Here is a 21,567-nt window from a genome sequence, read left to right as displayed (position 1 = left end):
TTTAGTTGAGGTATAATTGACATATAACATTATATTAGTTTTAGGTGTAACTTCTTTAATTCTTTAATTTCTGTTCCTATGCTTTTTTCTTTTGTATTACGCAAATATTTTTTAATATAACATTCTAAATATTCTACTGACATTTTATCTAAATTTTTTGGTTAATTTTTCTCTAGGAATTACAGTATACATCTTTTAATCATAATTTATATCACGTTAATGACAATTAGCCTTTTGCACTTAGTATAGCTCTGTGCCCCCAACCTCCACACACACTTTGGGCTATTACTGTCATATATACTACATCCATATACATTATTAACCCAGCAAAATAGTGTTGTGATTTTTGCTTTAAACAGTTGTGTTTAAAGAAATTAATAGAAGACATTAAGCAGTTTTCTTTAATGATTAGGATGTAGCGACTCTTCAATGAAGTGTAGTTTAAGGATAGCGGAAAATATAGGTTTTTGTCTATATAGAACTGGAGTTCCAGGGCGCACAGTGGAGAACTTGGGGTTCAAGTTACCATCTTGTGTTATTTCTCTCAGCCTGAAGAAATGTTAGTACGTTTGTGGCTCCACATGTTAAATATGTCATCGCATAGTCTTGTGGTCTCCACTGCAGAGATGGCTGAGAGATCTGATGAGAGATCATCTCTTAATTTTATTCTTGCTCCCCTTAATGCAGTGTATTATTTTCTCTCATACAGCTTTCATCAGTTTTACTGTGATATGTCTAGGTATAGTTCTGTATTTATATTTGTACTATACAAAATTTGTTGAGCTTCCTAATGTTTTTCACAATTTGAATCTTAGCTTAGTACTTTTCTACCAAGTATCATACCTGTGCCTCTAATAATAGACATATCACCCAACAGGAAATAGACAGGAAAACTCTAATATTTTCTCTCAGTCAAGGAATTTAAGAAAGTCACTGTGGTGATAAAGGTTTACCTAAGGTGCAGGTACATAAATTTTAGCTCAAAATTTTCTTATGACAGTGTATCTTATTGATAGATTTTTTTTTCTTACACTAGGCAAAATATGAGATAATATAATTTATTTAAAATGGTACAAAAAGAATTACATTTTCCAGTCCAATGTGTCATACCCTCTCTCTGTTTCTAGTATATCTAAGTTAACATAGGGTATATACTCTGATTGTACTTTTGACTTAAGTACACTTAGATGTTTTTACTTATCACCCTTTAAAATTTCTATTCCAACACTCATGCAATAGTCCACTTAAAGTCCTATGGAAGGGTCAGGAAAACAGCCTCTTCAAAAGCAGTATGAGTATATGGATAACTCAAGTTGTAGAGCTATGTACCTTAAAAATAATTACAGTTTTCAATGACAAGATCTGTTAATAAGCTTTGAGGTTCTGAAGCGAGGAGAGAGGAAAGTCATAGAAATGAAAATTTAAGAAGACTTCGTATCTCCTGAGGAAAAAACATGATTTTCATCAATGTTTCCAGAATGAGTTGGTTGTTGCCAATTTTAGAGCTGTATTTGCATTGCTATTTTGTTGTGGAGCATAATTTGGTTGGATACAAACTTTTCTAATCCTTTTTTTTTTTTTAATTTTACAAGTTAGGATGCCAGGAATGCAGAAACATTTCAGTCTAGACATTATCTATAGTTTATTAGGATTATGGTGTAATTTACTTTTTAAATTTATCTCCATAGCCTGCTCCTTATAAGTTTTTAATTATGAAATTATAATGCTTGACATTGGACAGAAAGAAACATAAGCACCTGAAATGAATCATTTTTGTTGACTACAAATGAGTCAGAGTTACATCTTAGGGTGAAAGTACCCTCCTTCAATTTTGGTTTTTGGTCTTGATTTTTTCCCGTTTATTCTTATTTCCTTTTTCTCTTCCTCCCTCTTTCCTCCTTGCACATGTGCATGCTCTTGTGCTCTGCCTGATATCACTGATGTCACAGGACTTTTACTGGGCTTCATTTGTGGTGGCCATTGAGTCCTAAACATAGAAGTGAGAATTTAATGGACTGTAATAGAATACATATTACTTGTAATATCCTGAGAGCTCCTATTCATTGTTTAAAAATAATACCTGAGAATTTACTATAAATTAAAAGGGGCTATATTTGTAACAGTAGGGCATCCAACTGCCATTGTGTATATCAATGAGAATAGCATTACTTTCAATTTTTGAAAAATATTACCAATGAGCCCAGGTAGTTCAGACGAATAGTTCATTCCCAGTTCAAGTTTCTCTTTAGAGAAATTTAGACCAGTGGTGCTTAAATGCCAGTGGTTCATTAGAATCACCTGGCGGCCTTATTAAAACACAGATTTCTGGGCTTCTTCTCCAGGCGTTGGATTCAGAAGATTTGGGGTGGGGCCTGAGAATTTGTATTTCTAACAAGTTCCCAGATGCTGCTGCTGCTGCTGCTGCTGCTATTGACCTCAGGACCGCATTTTGAGAACCCTTGCTTTATATCGCCTGGATTATGGGAACATGACCTTGCGTGACATTTGCTATCTCAGGATGTGGGAGCTGATATTAACCCTGTTAAATGGGGTGTACTAAGATTGCACACAGCTAGCTGATCTTTTTGTGCTAGTACAGTATAGAAACTTTGGTTCCTTTAAGGATTCACTTTTTTCTTTTTTCTGGCTTTTATTTAAATTACATTTGTTTAGGTATAAACTCAGCGTTTCTCATTAATTACAAGTAGCTAATCTCTGGCTATGTGAATCTGATAGTCAACACAAAGTTATTTCTGTTCGAATTATGGCAGCTTTGTATTGTTTAGATGTTTAACTGCAATATGTTCGCTTGAATATAAGAAATAATCTTTTAAAATTAATTTTTGGCTTATTCTTCCTGTGGTTTAAAATTTTTTTCATTAAAGTATAGTTGCCCTTTTCTCTTTTTTTAATGCAACCCACATGCAGGTAAATAAACCTGAAGTTTGAGGGAGTGCCTCTAATAGTGAAACTATTAGACTGACTGGCTGTGGTACTAAGTACTTGGTAAAACCTGCTTTATACTTTGAGAGGATGGCTTCTTCTATATGGCCTAATACTAGACATTACTGGATAAACCTTTATGCCTCAAAAAGATTACTTTGTTCAGGCTTATCTCTATTTCTTATACAAGTATATATCAGTAAACTAGACAAACTTTCTAGTCTTATCAATGCATATAGAATGAAAGGGGATGATTTTAAAAGATCTTTCACTCAAGGAAAGGACATTAGTTATTTGTGTATTTACAAGGAATGTGATTTCAAGGTTGGCACCTCTTTCTGCCTCCTCTATTCTGAATGTCAGTACTTGACACTTTAGGTTGTAGCTGTGACTGCTTCCTCACCCCTATACCACCATGACTCCTTTGGCCCCACTGTTTCTCACACTAATTTCACTGGAATCACGTGGAGAGTTTGTTTAAAATACAGATTGCTGGACCTCACTCCCAGGGTTTCTGATTCAGTGGATCCAGGGTGGGGCATTTCTAAAACGATCCCAGATTGTGCTATGGCTGCTGATCTGAGAACCATTGCTTCAGCCTATTCCATGAAATTACTAAGTTCAACTAATACCCACTGCTCTTAAGCCCTAGTCAGTGTGGGAGCTACCAGAGTATGCATGTGGCTCTTGTGGTGCTCACTGCAGAGGAGCTAAGACATGGACTATATGGGTGATAAGTAGTACATGCTTAAAAGGTGTAAAGATAAAATACTACATGAAATCAGAGGATGCTAATACTGCTAGTAGAGGCATTTTAGAGGATGAGTACAGTCTGAATGTAGAATCGGGATGGAATATGTCTGTAAAATATGAAAGTTTTTCTTAACTCCCATTTGATATCTTTCCCCAGAGCCACTGTTCACAGTTTGTACATCGTTTTAGTTGTTTTTCGGTATGTTTTTACATTAAATGCAAAACTGTATAGTTTTATGTAGTTTAAATAAATGACATATTTTTAAGTATGTCCTAGAGATAATTTTTTTTTTGTCGTTTCACGTAGTTACTCATTTTAGCTAATTTCTAGCATTCAAAAAGAATAGAGACAGAACCATCTTCTCGGGTCCTTGAGTTGCCAGCAGTGTTGCAGCAGATATCTTTGTGCCTGGAAGTGGAATTACCGGGTTAAAATATATGCTCGTTTTACAGAGAGACAGTTATTGCCCAACCACCCTCTGAAAAGTATGTGCTTATATCAGTGTAGTATGAATGTACCCATTTTTCCCATTCATCCTGTGTGTTTCCTCAAGAATCTTAGACGTGAGATTTTTTTTAGATAATAACCTGATATCTTATTGCTTAAGCATTTAGCACATTATTGGTTGTGAAAATCCTTTCATAATAAAGTTGGACTAATACTTGGGAAATTGTTGATTAAGGGTCATTGCTCCCATGTGCCTTTGTATGGGACATGTTTTAACCTTTGAACAGGATCAGTCCATGTTTAAAGGTTATCACAGAAGAGAAATTTATTACGTCCTTCAAGTTAATTTGCTGTTATATAAAATTTATAAGTCAGGAAATAATATTTGGAGAAAATGCCTCATGTTGCAATTTGACTTCCTTTTATTTGAACTTCAGAGTATAGAAAGGACAAATTAGTATTCTCTTAAAATGGTTATTTATACATTGCATTTGTTTTTTCACAGATTGTCTACGTTCTTGTTTATAAATTTGCTTCACACATGCTACCATGTATAAGCAGTGCAGTTTTTCCAGTGGCTGTGCCCCGCCCTGAGATGGCAGGATGACACTGCTGCTGAGTTTGCCTGCCATTCACAGGAGTGGAATCATGGCCCAGTGGGAAAGAGCTGGGAAGACTCAGATTTGAGCAAGTTCCTGAACCTCTAGGAGGTTGTTTCTCTATATGTAAAATAAGGCTGACAACCCCCCTGCTGTGGGTGTAACTGTTTTATGCCTTTTAATTCTGGGGAGTAGAGAAGAAGCAAGGAAAAAAGTCCGGTGGTAAAGAAAAAGTGAGATGATTAGGTTAATTGTGATTTAACCTCTTCATGAGGCCCCAAGTACTTAGTAAATTCCATTTTAAACTTAAATGCTTTATGTGAGTTGTTTGCTTCTGATAAATGATAAAGGCTAGATTTGGTTGTCTTTGCAGTTTATAAGGCTGAACATTGATGTGAGTGCTGCATAATTTGTAACTGGGAAGTCACAGTCATTGTGGCAGGGGGTAGATGGCTGTGAATGCTCTTAAGACTGATATTGGGGTTCAGGCCAAGTTTAATGAGCTCTCCCAGGAAAAGCAATGCCCTGGCTGATAAATGTAAAGGGTGGGGGGATAACCTTAAAATTGCAATTAGGAATGAAATCCCATTCACAGTAAGTTACAGTCATGACCACTCTGCTTGCTCATTGTTAATATACCATAGCCCAGCATTAGTGAAAACAGCTGCATTTTAGAATATAATTTTATCTCTAAATTTTCTTTCTGAAAAGACTTTCCTAAGCATTGATAGTAAGCTGGCTTAAATTTTTATCTACCTTTATTAGAAGGGCTATACGAAAATGAGATGGTAGTCTAAGGATTGGTTAAAATGTAATAAGAGGTCAGTGTTCTTAGGCCACGGACAAAATTTTAAACGTTTCAGTTGAGGTCACTATGATGCAGAAAACACTCTGCATTTCGACTAGTCTTTGGGTTTTTATTAAATTACCCATTGCAGTTTTTTGTTCATTTGTGAATTATGGACACAATAAGATGCTCTTAAGAGCTATGTTGCCTAGAGACTCCAGGAAAGAGTTAGTTTTGTAGGAAATACAAAAATAATTTGAATTGATATTTCGGTGTTTTTTTTTTCTGTTTTCTTTTTAATAGAAATAAAAGTCCATAACCATGATCTCTTTAATAACTTACTTTGGGTGAAGACTTAGAGACTGAGGTTGGACAGAGTTCTCCCTTTATGTTTTATATTCTTGTCAAGGTCAGAGCCAGACTTCTTTGGCTGATTCTATACCGAATAAAATGTTTATGTATTCAGAATAAAAACCTGAAACCATTTTGTTTGCAACTAATCACTCTGTGACTGAATCAGAGCTGTTCAAACCTATCACGAGTCTGGAATTTATGATTTTGTGGCACAGCATAAGGTGAATACTCTGATCATGAAGTCTTGGTGAAACTTTTTAACTTGCTTGGCTTTGAGAATATTTTTGCGATCATGGTCACGATGGCTTAATGGGATTTGACAGTCCTTGAAATTGACTTTTATTTAACTCGTAGACTCTTCAATATAACTCACTGAAACTAACCATAAAATGAACAAAACTCTTCTCTAATTATCTGATTTAAAATAAGGATTCGTATTGATCTTTTTCTATAGCCAAATAGTTGGCAAGGGTAAAAGTAATTTTTGTTTTACATAGATTAAAACCAATATAAGTATCTGGTTTAATTAGTAATTCCTAACTGGCACAGGAAGTTAGAATATTCTTTCTTAGCAATGTATCTGATTCTAAAAAAGACTATCATAATTCTTGGTAGAATTATCATCACTAAATGTTTAAGAACTTTCCACTCTCTCACCTACTCTCAAGTTGCCAAACTTAAACACATGACTTTCTTATGTGTGTTCTAGCAGTCTTTTTTTCCTCTCTGAATCCAGGGGACCAAATTGAACCAAGCAGGGCATAATAAGTAAAATATTTAAGAGCCTGTCCCTTTTTGTCTTGTTTTTATTCATATGTAGGAAAAGCAGTCAGAAGCATGCTAATTATTTGCATGATGCATCTTTCACAGGGAGTACTTCTACTGTATCAAATGTACTTGCCTTTTCTGCATCAGTAGATAATAGTATGTAAGCAGAACTTTCGATTATGAACGTTAACTTTTTCTAATTCCAAAGTGCCATAAAGTTTTGCAAGCATTCCCTCATTTTTAGGTGGGAGGGTGATACTCAGATGTTTACAGACTATAATATTGAAAGAGAAGATTCATGTGGTATAGAAATGTCAGTGTACAGTTTAAAAATAAATGTCAAATAAATGCACGTAATCTGGTGGGAAATCTAAGGCAAGATGTGTGCCCATTTAAAATGCTAAAATATAGGTCTTAAATTTTTTTATTTTTTAAAAAGTAAACTTCTGAATGTTCCAAAGAGGTGTTACTATTACTAAGGGGCAAACCCTGCAAGTGGAAAATAAACTTTAAATCATGGTCACATAAGTTTACATGTAATAAAGTCAGGCCATTTATGCCAGTTATGGCTTGTCAAGCATTACTTTAGAAATGCCTGGCAAGTTTGCGCTCAGACTCATTACTCATCCTGAAAGTTTAAATAAAATGACACTGTATTAAGAAATTGGACCTCAGACTGCCCACTCTCCCCCTGCAAATATGCTTTAATGTTCCTGTCCTGTCACCCTACACTATCCTCCTAATTTCTAAAGGGGAGGGAAGGGAGCTGTGTCTCCTGTAGGAGAGAACATTAATGTTTTTCTTTTTTCTCTTTTAGATTATCCTTTTATTCAGGCCACTCGTCATTCTCCATGTACTGCATGCTGTTCGTAGCAGTAAGTACTTTGTGTATATTGGTGGTGGGTTATGTACTGTGTGCAAGTCATGTGTTCAGCCTCCGTGTCCTCTCCTGTGTGGCCACCTCCGACATTCTCATCAGCTTAACATCTCAGTTAAGCTGCGGTTAAGTTCACAAGAGAATGTATGTCTGTGCTTCTGCCCAAGGCCAGTTACAATTGTTTGAAAGTATTTTTGTCCTTCATTTAGCAGTAGCAAACAGGCACATTGTATAGCAAGGTGCAAATTGGGGACCTGCATGATAATAGGGAGTCTTTACTTTGGAAGTAGGTTTTTTTTCTGACAGTGGTAGAAACCTATACAGATAATTACCAAGTCTGCACTCCTGGTGCTAAGAATGAATTGATGTGTGCCCTTATTCTGGGACATATTTTCTGAAAGTTTTCTGGAACACAGAAACTGTAATCAATCACAGCAGGTCACTATCTGAAATATCAGGCCAAGGCGACTGCTGCTGCCTAATAACCTGAGCCTAACTGGGAGCCCTAGTCTCATCTGTTCAGTGTGGGCTTTGCTTCTTCATCCTGGGGGGCTGCTGGGGTGAGGAGCTGTTTCGATTATTGGAAGTCAAGGAAACTTCTGGGCGAGCTAGGTACTGCTTCAAGAGCTTGTCATCTATACAATTTCTAGGTCCATTTCTACTTGCTCACCCGTAGTGCATGGCAGTTTGTACTTCCATTATACAAAGTCAACAGTCAAGAGTTAGAAAAGATTTGCACCCAAAATTTGCATATCAAATTGAGATGAATGTGTATAAAGAGTAACTAATAGAAGACCAGGCTTTAGGGCTCATACAAGATCTTTAAAGATCAACTTAAATGACTTTTTAAATAAAGTCTTTTCTTTGTGTGGGTGTCCCTCTCTGTATAAAATTATCAAAATTGGGTGTTATTCAGGCTCACCGACTTTTTGATTGATTACTTGATCGAAACAGTTATTTTGAAGGTCAGGTGATTCCGATCCCTGGAAATTAAATGGTGGCTGACACATAACTTTTAGCCATTGTTTTTAATTTTAAAGAATATTTTCAGTTGTATCATATAGCATGTAATTTTCTGCTCTTCTTTGACTCTTCTCAAAACATCTGTATGTAGAGTCAAATAGAAACTTTTACTGAGGGCTGTTTTGTGAAATATGAAATTAATGTATGGACAGAATTAACGTATAGAGGGCCTCAATGACAGGCCTACTCTTTGGGCACTTAGGAGCACAGGAGGCAAGTTAGGATATAAGCATAGGGAAAATTACCTCAACTCTGGTTTGGAAATTGAGTCTGTATGATCCATTTAGACGTAAACTTATAATGAAAATAAAAGTTCAGATAAATAGGTTTGTCATAGACCAATGCCCTTGTGGGGAAGCAGGCCAGAACTGTGCACTGCATTTCACTGACTTTAAGCAGTGGAAGTATTTACCTGATGTGTGTCTAGGCCCCAGCTTTTATTCAGCCCCTGAACACACTGATGTCTCCTTGCTTTCCAGCTTTCACATTTATATACACTTCACCTCCACCCCCAGATTTCTTAGGCCATGACTCATCTTGTTTCTCTAGGCATTTTGGCATCATGGTCAGTCCCAGATTTGGGTGGAGATGTATAGTCATTTGAATTCTGAGGACAGTGTTTGATAGCTAAAACTTTCCTGTCGAGAATTCCTGACACCCAGAAATTAACTTCTAGTTAAAAATGTCTCATAAAGAAAATACCATGATCATTGTTCTCCTCTAGCAGGCAGCCCAGCCCTGCACACTTTACACAATGCTAGTAGTCAACATCCATGAAAACCACATAGGCTGGTGGGAGCACAGGGCAGGGCTTCCTTGCACATGGCCAATTTATGTGCTTAGTGAAGCCCCTTGAACTTGGCTGAATGCCAAGATCCCAACTTTATTTGATCAGGAAAAGAGCCATGGTATGAGACTATCCTTTTTTCAATACAGTGAAGAACATACTAAAACATTTTTCCCAGCACCGTCCTATTGAGGCTGAAACCTCAGATTGTTTATACCACTGCTATGAAATTCCTATGTTCATTACTACAGTGGGGATCCAGGTACCTCTCTGTCTGTGCCTCGGCTTCACTCCCCTCCCTGCCACAAAATGCCTTGTGTCCAGGCCTTGCTCCCTCCTCTGTGTTGGGACGGTGCTGTCCACTTATCTCAATCTTACTCAGGCTCTTTGACACCACCTGCTTTCTGCAAGATTTCTATGTCTCTCATCTGGTATTACCATATACTACCTAGCACTGTACCTAGCACTGTTTATTTCATGAAAGTGTTTCCAAAAGTGTGGATTAATGCTGAACATTGGGCAAATGAACAACTCATGGCCCATAAACTACATGAGTCCAGCGTAATTTTAAGGTGGGATTTGAGATCTTAATTTAGGAACTGTGAATCCTAAGGATGGTGATATTAAAGCCTAGAGAAGACTAAGCTGAGGCCAGCCTTACAGTGCTCTCCTGGCCAGATGTTTTTAAAAAAATAACCCTTTTAAAATGTGAAAACTGTTTTTAGCTTACAGGCTGACTCCCTGAATCTAGTTTAAATGGAAAAAAAATCTCTGAAGAATGGAGTATTAATAATTTCTGTGAGACCCTAACATTTTGCAGTTGTGTTACAAGGTCAGTCAAGGAAAGGCAAAATAAAAACAAACCAGCTTCAAACAATACCTTGTTTACAATCAGATTTTAAAGTTGAGACAATACAATTAGATCTTTTAATGTTAAATGTGTTTCAGAAATTTTAGGTAAAAATGGCTATACCCTCCCTTTGGTGAAAGTGAAATAATGAAAGAATGCTTAAGTAGTGTCATAGGCATTGAATTTCCTTATTTAAAAAAATTATTTTTTACACAAAAGGAAAAATGTGTACACCTTCTAATTTTTTTTCCAATGTGGCCCTGTGCAATGAAAAGTCCTGTTTGACGAAGTATTCTTTGGGCTACCCATAAAACTATCATGAGGCGCTTCATAAAGAGATCCAGTGTCAGATTCTCTTTGGATTATGAAGAAGGCTTCTCTGCACTTGTCAGAGAAATATTTGCTGCCTGCATGGTGGAGCTTCTTCCTACCACCTCTGTGGTCTTGAGTTATTTTGAGCAAATTGACTCCTGTCCTCATGGCCTTAAGAAATAAGAAATTGCCTTTATGAAGTCCTAGTAATAGCCTAGCCAAGCATCTTGTATTTATAAAGCTTTCTCTATATCCTACATAGTAGTTTTATTTCCGTTCCATTTCTCTTTGCTAAGAGACTGGACACTTGATTCTGCACTGAGCAGCAATTGATTCTTTCCTGACCAGAAGCCCTCCCTGGGAGAGCAGCTCAGGAGACTCACCTTTGCTCAGTTTGTTCTTCCTAGAGGCAAAAACTAGAGCTGGAACCTTTCTTTTCATAAGGGCCAGTAGTGATGCCTGGTTTCAGTGAGCGGGGCGGGCGGGGGGCTGGGTATTCCTGGAGTATATCTACGGATTCCTAAGAGTTAATTCTTCTCAAACTAGTTTCTGCTTTCTAAAACTGAGCTATGCCCAATCAGTGGTTGTATTTGATTTGCTATGAGTTCTTGTTTTGACACACTGGCTGGTCACGTTCAAAGACAGTTCTCCTTCTCGAGAGACGGCAAGGAATAGACAGGCCTCACTGTGATTTCCTTTGGAGGCTCTGAGGTTGACTCCCTCCCTTTATCACGTCCTGTGGTATTTGTCTATCCTGCACCTTTTAATAGATGAAAATGGTGAGGAGTTGTGTAAAGGTTCATGAAATATATGACGTTATGTTTTTCCTATAAACTCTTCTTCAACCGCACTTTGTGTTTCCTGGAAACTCACAAGCCTATTGCCTTTCCCTGTTTTAGCAGGGATGATACTAGTAGCAGGCTCAGGTGTTCTTTTTATAAACATTAACTATTCTCTTAAATATTTCGGGACAGTGTTCAAATTCGTGGACAGGGATAGACAGAAGGAGCAAGCAAAGCTCTTCTGGTCTGGGCAGCTAATGGGATTCGCCCTCATCCATTCCCTCTAATGCTGGACTAACCCTTGTGTTAATTCTCTTTGCCTCACCTCTTAAAAAGAGTTACCACTGCAGCTCCCCCTCGGCATGTCTCTGGATTAGGCCCTCTTTACTTCAGTCTACTGTGGCTGACTTTTGTGGATTGCCCTAATTACAAAACCCTTTGCCATGCCTGGAGTCCTGCCAGCTGCACGTTTTCATCTCTGTTCTTTGCTGTCCTGCATCTGGGCTTCATGATGCCTGTAGCATCACAGTGTGATGGATTTTGCTTTGGGACCACCTCAGTGAAGAGCTGCATTTTAATGCTTCTGTTCTCCCTATTCTGCTTATTTCAAGTTGTGAATTTTCTACTTTGGAGCTTCCTTCACCAGAAAGTTGGATGTTAAGATTGTGATGGATCCAGAGGCTAGAATCTCTCATCAAGCAGCATTCCACCCCACCCCACCCCACCCCACCCCCATGGGGACTGAATTATCCATTGTACAAGTCAATTAGCTAGGCCAAATTGAAGCAAGTTCAGAGAAGAAATCTTAGAACGGGCTTGAGGCATGAGATGGATCGAGAAGCTCTTTGGCTTGGCGGGCTCATGCCTTTGTACTATTTGTAGAAAAAAGTGATAGAAGCAAATCCCATGCCCAATGCCACTGCTCTCTTATAATGGTGCCTTCAGTGGAAATTCAGTGTATTTACTCTGTTGGGATTTTATTTTTCTAAGTTTTTCTCACCTTGGAACCCAGGTGTTTTCCTTTTCATTCAAAACTTACCATTTTTTAAGTAAAACTACATCATTTGGGTCACAGAAATCCAAATTAAAAACAAAATGGAATTTTGGTTAAACACAGAGAAGGGTGTTAACAAAACTCCTAGATAAGATGGTTTATAGTAAAGAGACACATTGGTTAGAACTAGCACACACTAGAAACTGAACTTCGATTCTCCATGTGTCTCATTGGGCACCTGCATTTTCACTGTGGCTGCCACTCTGCTCCATTTTTTTCTCTCTACTAAATGGCTTGCTCTCCTTGCCGAGCCATAGTTTTTGCCACCTCTTTAACTTTTGTCTGCAAGTAGCCTATCATGTATCCATTACGTGCCCTTTCTGAAAATAGAGAATTTCTCCATACTTTCAGTATAATTCCAGAACCCAGCCCAGCAGATCTCTGGGTCAGGTCTGTCATAAGTCATTTAGTCAGTGCCATCCCAGAAGAGAAGGCAAGGTTGTGTGGTCCAAATAGGGCTATGCCTTCAATTTTGTCTGGGGGCGGGCAATTTCCTCCAAAAGGGGAATTTGTGTTGGTACTTCCAGTGAGCCTGTTTGGCACTATACACAATACTGGATATGGAATTCTTTAAGTTCTTAAGACATAAGCAACCAAATGCCTTATTTCGAATGAGTTTAGTGCATGTATGATTAGCATATGCATGTTTGAGGAAGAGGGAAGAGTGGCATGTAAAAAGGCAGGGACCTATAAAGCCTTTTTGTTATCAGCTCTGACATTAAAGCATGAGCTCTGTCCCTGTATCTGGTTCTAACAGAACAGTGCTGCAAAGCTTTAAACAATTTTTCTGAGGCAATTAGGGACATATACTCTCAACAGACTTCTTTTTAAAGAAAACATATACTTTCCTCTCCCCTCTCAAAGGACAAGGAATAGAATTTAAAAAGTTATAAATCCACAAAAATCAAAGAATGGAAAGAGACAATAGGTGAAAGGTAAGGTTTTTGGAAAGCAGTTAAATGAACAGTAGAGGAAGCCAAAGCTCTAGTGCCTCCAGAGTGTGAGAGCTTGAAAGACAGATCTGCACTGCAGAACCTGAGAAGGGCTTAGAAGTGGAACCACTAGAAACAATGTTGTGTGTGTGCTTTACTGAAGCTGCTTTTTGTAGGAAAGACTTTGAGGTGGCAATATGGGAAGGGAGTTGTAGTGCTACACTGAGTACCCTGCAACCAGGGAGACAGAGCAGACAAATAGGCAGTACATTCAATTACACAACCTCATCCAGGGCTGAGAATTGTTCTGTGACAACAGCCAGCACACAAGCCATGACCATTAGCCATCAGACGAACAGAGCCTGGAGCAGAGGGTAAAGTTAGGTGTATAACCGCAACTGGAGAATCCTAGAACCCTCTCAAGGTGAAATAATCTCTGGGTCTATGCAGATAGGGGAACATCTATGCTTGGGTAGATGTGTAAGGAGAAACTAGCTATTTAGAGGGGTACAGGTTTCACCTAAAGTCTATTGGAGCTTATTCGATTGCTGTTCCATAAGTGAATGTTAATTCTTTCTCTTCACTGGAATGTTGAAAAAAAATTGGGCAAAATATTTAACATAGAGTCAAAGCCAGGGTTCTTTGGAAGGAAAATATAGTTAGAGGGATTTTAGAATCCTAAGTGAGGAAGGACATTGAAAGTCTCTGAGTTTCCTTTAGGTTAGAAGTACAAAATAGGACTGACTAGCTTAAGTCCATTTTAGTTTTTTTTGCTGTCTAGCAGAGATGGGTACAGTTCTCCCTAAGATGACTGCATTTATATAAGTATTTGTAATTACTAGGTATATATTTTCATAGTCTGAAAAACACATGCCTTTATTGTATCAAGAGGCAGCTTAAATATCCAGAATAGGGACACCTGAACTTCTTGACAAAAATATTCAAAACTTGGCTTTAGCCCCAAAGAACTGTCCTCCTTAAAATAAAATGTTTCCAACTGAGGTAGAACTAATGAGGTGATCTTACTGGCATGGTTATGTTACCTAATTGGCTTCAGCTGCCAGATGCCAGCTTTGCTTCAACTAGAATCAACTTATCTTTCCAACTCCAGAATCTTGAGACATGTTTTTATTGTTTACTTTTTTATAGCTTCAACAAACAAAAAAGGGAGGAAGGGGCTCCGCAGCACTTAAACCAGCTGGAGTCCAACTCTAGTTAAAAATGGTATTCTCTTTTAGAAATAGATATTTATATTATAAAGTACTTGATAAAATTAGACAACCTCTGGGTCTTTTCTAGCTGCTGAGAACTGAACACCCACAGCAGTACTCAAAGAACTGGAAATGGATTTGTGCATCTAAATAGGCAGTGTCAATGGGCACAGCCACATACATTGTTTTCTGAGGACTACATTAAGTATGAGTCAAATTATTGAACAGAATTTTAAAAATGAACATGAAAAAGTATATTCTTATTGGAAGAAGTTAAGCAAAAAAAGAAATATATTTTTAAATGAGACCAGATTTGCTAAAAGGAGTTCCTAGGAACTATCCAAATTCCTTCTACATCATAACCTTTAGGGATGTACCCAAAGTCAGGGCAGGCTGACACGAAAGAAGGGCAGTTCTCAGGTCTGATTAGTATAAAAGTTATAGAATTTAGAAATGTACAAGTGCTATTGAAAGAATAGACTTTTGTAGGGTAAAGACTAAACCTGTTTAATTTATTTAGGCAGATTATTTTAGTTACTTATAATTAGTCTTAGTTGCCCTGTTAAATATTTGAGACCAGCAGGGCTCTAACACATGTAAATTGTTTGAGTACATTAAGTAATTAGTCCCTGGATAGGCTGGGCAGGAAACAAAGTAGCCTGGCCCAAGGTAAGTAAGGGCAGCCTGTGTTCAAATGCTAGCAGTTTATCCCAAGACAGGGAATTAATGACACTTGCCTTTGAGAATTATAACACAGATTACAAGGGGAGGAGCTGTCCATGAAATCCTAAACAAGCTAACCCTGGCCTTGTTTAAAATTTGAAAGGTGGTTTAGTTGGATAGGTAAATTCTTCTAAACAGAAGTTATTGGGGGCAATAGTTTTGTTTTGTTTTGCTTAAAAGGATTAACTTTTAGGTACTTGAGTATAAGAATGCTTGCCTAAAGCCCTATTCCACATATAATAAATCTTGATTTTTTTCTTATCTTTTCTATAAGCTTTATCTTCAAGCCAGAATGAAGGGAGACTGGGCAAGACTCTTACGGCCCACACTGCAGTTTGGTCTTGTTGCTGTATCTATCTACGTGGGCCTTTCTAGAGTTTCTGATTACAAACATCATTGGAGTGATGTGCTGACTGGACTCATTCAAGGAGCTCTGGTTGCAATACTAGTTGTAAGTATACAGGGTTGCAGCCTACATCTTGATACTGATAAACATCTGGATAAATAAGTAGAAAAAATGTACTAGCGATAAAACTGCAAAGGCAGAGAATGTGGTACAGTAATCCAGCACTATGTAAGAACTCCAGTGTTGTTAAAAGTCATGTAAGATAGACAGCAGACAAAAACTAGGTTATTCTTTATAATTATAAAAGTTACAAAATCTTACTATGTATTTTTATTGTAAAAGGTTCTAACTATAAAGTTTTCTTTTTGATAAATCGAAAAAAACTAGTTTACATGAAGAATAATTCTTTAAGTGCTGGCATAGTGAAGCTATTTGCCCAAGACATGATAAAGCAACTATCAATTTGGAAAAAATTCCTGTTAAGCCACTAAATTTTTGTACCCTTAATCTGTAATTTGTACCCTGTAATATATATCCTGTTGTTTATATTTTTGCAAACTGCTTATTGCAACTTTGTGGTTTTTAAACTTATAACCTGTTCTATACATGCAGGCTGTGTATGTATCAGATTTCTTCAAGGAGAGAAATTCTTTTAAAGAAAGAAAAGAGGAGGATTCTCATACAACTCTGCATGAAACACCAACAGCGGGGAATCACTATCGGAACAATCACCAACCTTGAAAGTGACAGAACGCCCAGATGAAGCTGGCCTGCTTTCTAAAGGAAAATGATTGCAACCTGAAGGCAAGAGTATGTGTTGTTCTTGCCGGTGTACAAGCCTTTAAGGGACTGCTGCTGCTATACCTTGGACGCCCACTTTACATGTGTGTATATAGTTTAACACAACACTTAATCTAATAGCTCTAAATTCATAAAAAAATTCAAGCCTTTCACTAAAACAATGCCCCACCTGTACATTTTTTATTAAAAAAATGTAATGCTTATGTACAAATGTGTTATGTAATATGCTTCCTTCGAATGCTTGATTTAAATATAATACATATTAAAATGTTTGAGGACAACTGTTGTGAGATGGGAGAACCAAATCAATACTATAAGCATTTGTAGTCAACTGCAATCAGACAGGTGGTGAACAATTTAAAATCCCACATTCCTTTGGCTGACTATAAGTAAAGGCTGGCAGCGAACACAATATCTCTCTTGATTTTGGTGATTCCTAAGAGAAAAGAAAATATGGTTTAAACTTTCAAGACCACAAAGAATGTAATTCCCCTCTGCTGGGGGTTGTAAAGACAAACATAACAATGCTGATTAAACTAGTGAGAGAACAACTTGGAAAATAAAAAACACCTTGCTGGTCTGAAAGATCTACCTAAAAGAGGTCACAGCCATCTCTGAGAGGTGGAAAACTTAGAAAATAGACCCCTGCTCTTATGACTTGACTCTAAAGTACTTCGGTGTGTGTGTGAGGGAGCAGTATTTACAACTATTCAAAAAAACTTATCTGGGGAAGGACAAAGCTGTTAAAAGAAGCTGACTGACCCAAAAGCGTGAATTTTCAACCTGAAAACACATTTTCAGTTACCATGTGAAATTTTTTCTGAACTAAGAACCATAAATTTTTATTTAAAAAGTTTATGTAATTAGACTTATACCCTGAGTGATTAAATAGCCCTGCTTCTATCAATAATAGAAACATAAGCCAGTTTTTGCAAAGTTTTTCTTTAGGACACTCAGCAGAAATCACTAGGGTTGACTGTGAGCAACTAACTAAAAGCAACAATGTGGTTGCTGTTAATCTCATGTTTTAACTCAGCCCTTTATATAAGCCAGCATTCAGATGGTGTGAAACTATATACAAGCATTTATTACCCCTGACCCCTACCACCTTGGTCTAGCTATCCTTTCTTGATCTGGTCTTCCTGCTTCCATCTTGTGACTCTACAGACTTGCTTATAATGCTACAGCAAAAACTGCCTTGTAAAACCCAAGTGAGAGCACACCATTCCTGTGATCAAAGCCTCCAGACATTTCAGAGGAAAAAGCTGAGGGCTGGGGGCTACATGATTATTTTTCTCTCTCCAACCCCTACTATTCTTCTCATTGCTCACTCTGCTCCAACACAATGGCCTCTTGCTGTTGCTCAAATATATCAAGCCTAAATAAAGGGCCTAAATGCCACCTTCTGAGGGGAACTCCTAGACCATTCCATCCATCCCCCAATTCCCTACTGTCCTTTTTTCTGAAGACTTATTACCACCTATTGTAATTGTTGAAATAAAGGCAGGGATTTGTGTCTTTTTGTCCACTGCTGTATCCCCCTAGTGCTTAAAACAATGCCTGGCACATAATGCACAATAAATATCTGTAAATATATATAAAAATCTTTTTCCCACTCTAAAATTTTATTTAAACATTACTAGATGGCCCTTCTTGGCAATCCAGTAAAGAACATCTGAAAACATCCTCCTAGGTTGTGGTCAAGAGCTCAAGTCTCAGAAGATTTGCCTAAATTATTAAACAAACAAACAAACAAACAAAAAACAAAACAAAAAAAATTGAACGGGTACTTACCTTCTGCAAATTTATTTTCCAGCTCAGTGTTTCCAATGGCTTTTGCTGCTTGACACATTTGTCGAAGCAATTCTTCCAGGCGCCTCATACATCGAATTATGCTGCCTGGACAGAAAAGGAAACAAAATCACTTGTAAAATGGAAATAATCAGGAATAGAACTTTTGTTAAAAGGCAAGGGTGGAGAACATGGGATGATTAACTAATAGCACTTTTAGAGACTTCCCATGTAGTAAATCAGTTAGCAAACTTGACTGGCTGCCTGCTACGCACTAGGAAGAATGCAAAGATGAAAAGTTAATTCTCATTCTTGACTAATGGTAGAGAGAGTCATGGCTTTATTATCATGGGTTGGCACTTGTTCTCTTACAGAGGTAAGTAAAAAGAACAGAGAAGAGAGCAACTCTGGGTGAGGGATGGCAATATAACCTGGGTCTGTAAGAATGAGAAGGCCTGTCAGGCAGAGACAAAAGAAAATCACTGAGGCAATGCAGAAAAGCCTGACAAAACTGCAGCTGATATTCAAGGACCTTGAGGAGTCTGGCCTATTAAGGCCCCTGGATACCATCCTGTGAAGAGAATGCAACGAGATTTTTAAGTAGGGGAGTAACAGGATCAGATTTGTCATTTGAAAGGTGCAATTATTCATTCTTTTTGACTTTACTAGTAGACTCTTTCATCAGTGCTTTCTTCACACAGTGTGTCCTCAAGGAAGCACAAAGGAGATAAGCCTCTTCACATCGGACTTGACTCCCCTTGTGAGACAAGTGTTTGTATCAAAACTGAAAATGTAAACATAGTTTCACTTCTGTCAGACTTCAGCAAGAAGGGGCCTGGGATCCTTTAACTGCTACCCACTTAAGTTTAAAACTTTTAAAAAGGACTTTATTTTTAACATCTGAAAATACATTAGGAATATCAGTTCTGATAAGGCAAGTTGTGAACTCACACTTTAACTAGGTCCTTATTAACTCCTTGCAACGCTGGAATAATACTTTAACATTTATCAAATTCTTTTTCAATTACAGTTGACATTCAATCTTATTTTACATTAGTTTCAGGTGTATAGCACAGTGGTTAAACAATTATATAACTTATGAAGTCATCACCCCAGTAAGCCTAGCACCCACCTGGTACTATATAGTTATTACAATATTATTGACCATATTCCCTATGCTGTACTTTACATCCCCGAGACTCTTTTGTAACTTCCAATTTGTACTTCTTAATCCTGTCACCTTTTTCATCCAGCCCCCCCGCAACCCCTTCCCATCTAGTAACCATCAGTCTGTTTTCTGTATGAGTTCGTTTCTATTTTTTTGTTATTTTGTTCTTTAGATTCCAGATATAAGTGAGATCATATAGTATTTGTCGCTCTCTGACTTATTGCACTTAGTATGATACCCTCTAGGGTCCATCTATGTTGTTGCAAATGGTTAAGATTTCATTTTTTTTATGGCTGCATAAAATACCGCATTGTATATATGTATCACATCTTTATCCAATTGTCTATTGATGGGAATTTAGGTTGCTTCCTTATGTTGGCTATATATTGTAAGCAGTGCTGCAGTGAACATAGGGGTGCATATATCTTTTCGAATTAGTGTTTCAGATTTCTTCGGATAAGTACCCAGAAGTGGATATCAAGTTCTTGTAATACACTCAGTGCACAGTGTTGACAGTTCCTTTTTACCTTTTAATGCTCTCCACACTGTTTCAATGTGCTTGAAGGGGAAAATCAGCAGAGAGGTACACTCATAAAGCAGAATGGAATCTGAGTTTAGACAAAGACAAACACAAACACTCAAGCCATTTACTTAACAGAGTCAGCACAATCCAGTAGGAATTGCCCAGGCACAAGAATACTTTCCCTGTGGGACAATCACAGGAGCCCAAGAAAATACTGCAAAGGGGCCTGGACCAGTAAGGACTACTTGCCTGGTTTCTGAACCTGCCTATGGGCCAGAGCAATGAGAATACAAAGATGCTATTTTGGGTACTGGGACATTTATGAATGAGACTGGTCATACAGAAGAACACCACCAGCACTAGGTCACCTTACTAGAAGGACAATACCATGTCCTACATATAGGATGTTCACCTACTTTAGACTTGGAGCTAAGGCACCAGGAGTTAGAGAAAAGGAGACTAGATGGAGATCTGAGCTCTACTCCACATTTTGTCGCTAGGTGATTAGCTCTGCAATTAGGCCCTTATTTACTCCACTCTTATTAATTTTTCTGGTTTGTAAGATAAATAATAAATACAATTTAAACAGGGCTTGCTCTACCTCTGGTCTCACTTGAGATAAGAGATGCACAAATTCTTTGACAAGAGCAAAGTTGTAAAGAAATGTAAGATCATATAGCCCTTGAGCCAAAATATCTGAAGTCCATAGCTTCTTTTGTCCTTCCTCTTCTTCCATTAAAAGGTTCATGGAGTTCTTGGAGAAAAACTCCAGCCCTCAATTACAGAATATTTCCACTACACAATTCTACCAGTTATTTAGCTCCTAGCAGAGAAGTTTCTTAGATGACAATCAGTAGCAATAATGGCAGCAGAACAGAGAGATGAATTACATAAAATCCAACCAAACACTAGGGTCAAGAGTGATACTACACTCTCACATATACACACATCTTACTATAACTTTGAGGGCATTCTTGTATTATAGACAAGAAAACGTTTATAATGACATTTAAGCATCATGAAAAGGTGAAATTAGGCTGAATAAAAAGGGCCAACATTTTCTGAGCACGTATTTTGTGGCTGGTCTGTAATCTTTATTTTATGTGAATTCTCTCATTTGACTCCATGAGACAAATACTGTTACCTTTATTTTACAAAGAAGAAAAAGGAAAATCTCAGAGAAGTTACCTATGTAACTTGACCAAGGGTAGAGACAGGAGTAAACGGAGTCAGGATTTGAATCCACACAGTAATATCTATAGCCCAAGATTTAACTATATTATATTACAGTGCCTCACAGGAATTATGTATATTTTCTAAATTTTCTATAATATGTGGATTATTTCAATTTATAATTAAATTCAGTTTGTATATTTAAAATAATTAAGAAAAAAGTGTTATTATAAGTTTTTTTGGCCTTAACTCTAAGCTCTTCACTGCTGTAATACCAAAGAAGTTACATTAATGGGTTTCAAGAGGTAGGAAGCAATAAAAACTGGCAAGCAGGATCCAGTCAGATAAAGGGTCTGTTTTCTGAATCTGGCAATCAGATAGTCACTGGTGACTTGTGGTAATGTCACTGAAAGAGGCAACCAGATTACTGTGGATCAAGAAGGAAATGGGAAGTAAGGAACTGAAGATATGGTCTATTCTTAACTACTCTTTCTGACTCTGGCTATAAAAGGAATGAGGGATTTGGGTGATCATGAGAACAAAGTAACTTACTAAAAAAAAT

At 37.5% G+C, this 21,567-nt stretch overlaps 2 protein-coding genes across 3 annotated transcripts in view; one reads left to right on the top strand and one right to left on the bottom strand.

The window, feature by feature from the left end:
- The window catches only part of PLPP1 (phospholipid phosphatase 1), a 71,926-nt gene extending 55,164 nt beyond the window's left edge, over nucleotides 1–16,762 (top strand). Inside the window, exons 4-6 of one of the 2 annotated variants that reach the window (XM_011380619.2) lie at nucleotides 7,470–7,527; nucleotides 15,478–15,654; nucleotides 16,162–16,762. In XM_011380619.2, coding sequence (XP_011378921.1) covers nucleotides 7,470–7,527; nucleotides 15,478–15,654; nucleotides 16,162–16,290 — 364 coding nt within the window. In that variant the 3' untranslated portion in view covers nucleotides 16,291–16,762. The remainder of the gene's footprint in view (nucleotides 1–7,469; nucleotides 7,528–15,477; nucleotides 15,655–16,161) is intronic. The other variant, XM_011380618.2, reaches the window with a different exon arrangement.
- The window catches only part of MTREX (Mtr4 exosome RNA helicase), a 77,115-nt gene continuing 72,045 nt past the window's right edge, over nucleotides 16,498–21,567 (bottom strand). The window contains exons 26-27 of the mRNA XM_011380620.2: nucleotides 18,145–18,249; nucleotides 16,498–16,786 (exon numbers count right to left, since the gene is read on the bottom strand). Of these exons, the coding sequence (XP_011378922.1) occupies nucleotides 16,734–16,786; nucleotides 18,145–18,249 (158 nt within the window). The 3' untranslated portion in view covers nucleotides 16,498–16,733. The remainder of the gene's footprint in view (nucleotides 16,787–18,144; nucleotides 18,250–21,567) is intronic.

The sequence above is a fragment of the Pteropus vampyrus genome, unplaced genomic scaffold, assembly GCF_000151845.1.
Source record: "Pteropus vampyrus isolate Shadow unplaced genomic scaffold, Pvam_2.0 Scaffold397, whole genome shotgun sequence".
Taxonomy (NCBI): Eukaryota; Metazoa; Chordata; class Mammalia; order Chiroptera; family Pteropodidae; genus Pteropus; species Pteropus vampyrus.
This window is presented reverse-complemented; position numbering and strand designations above follow the sequence as displayed.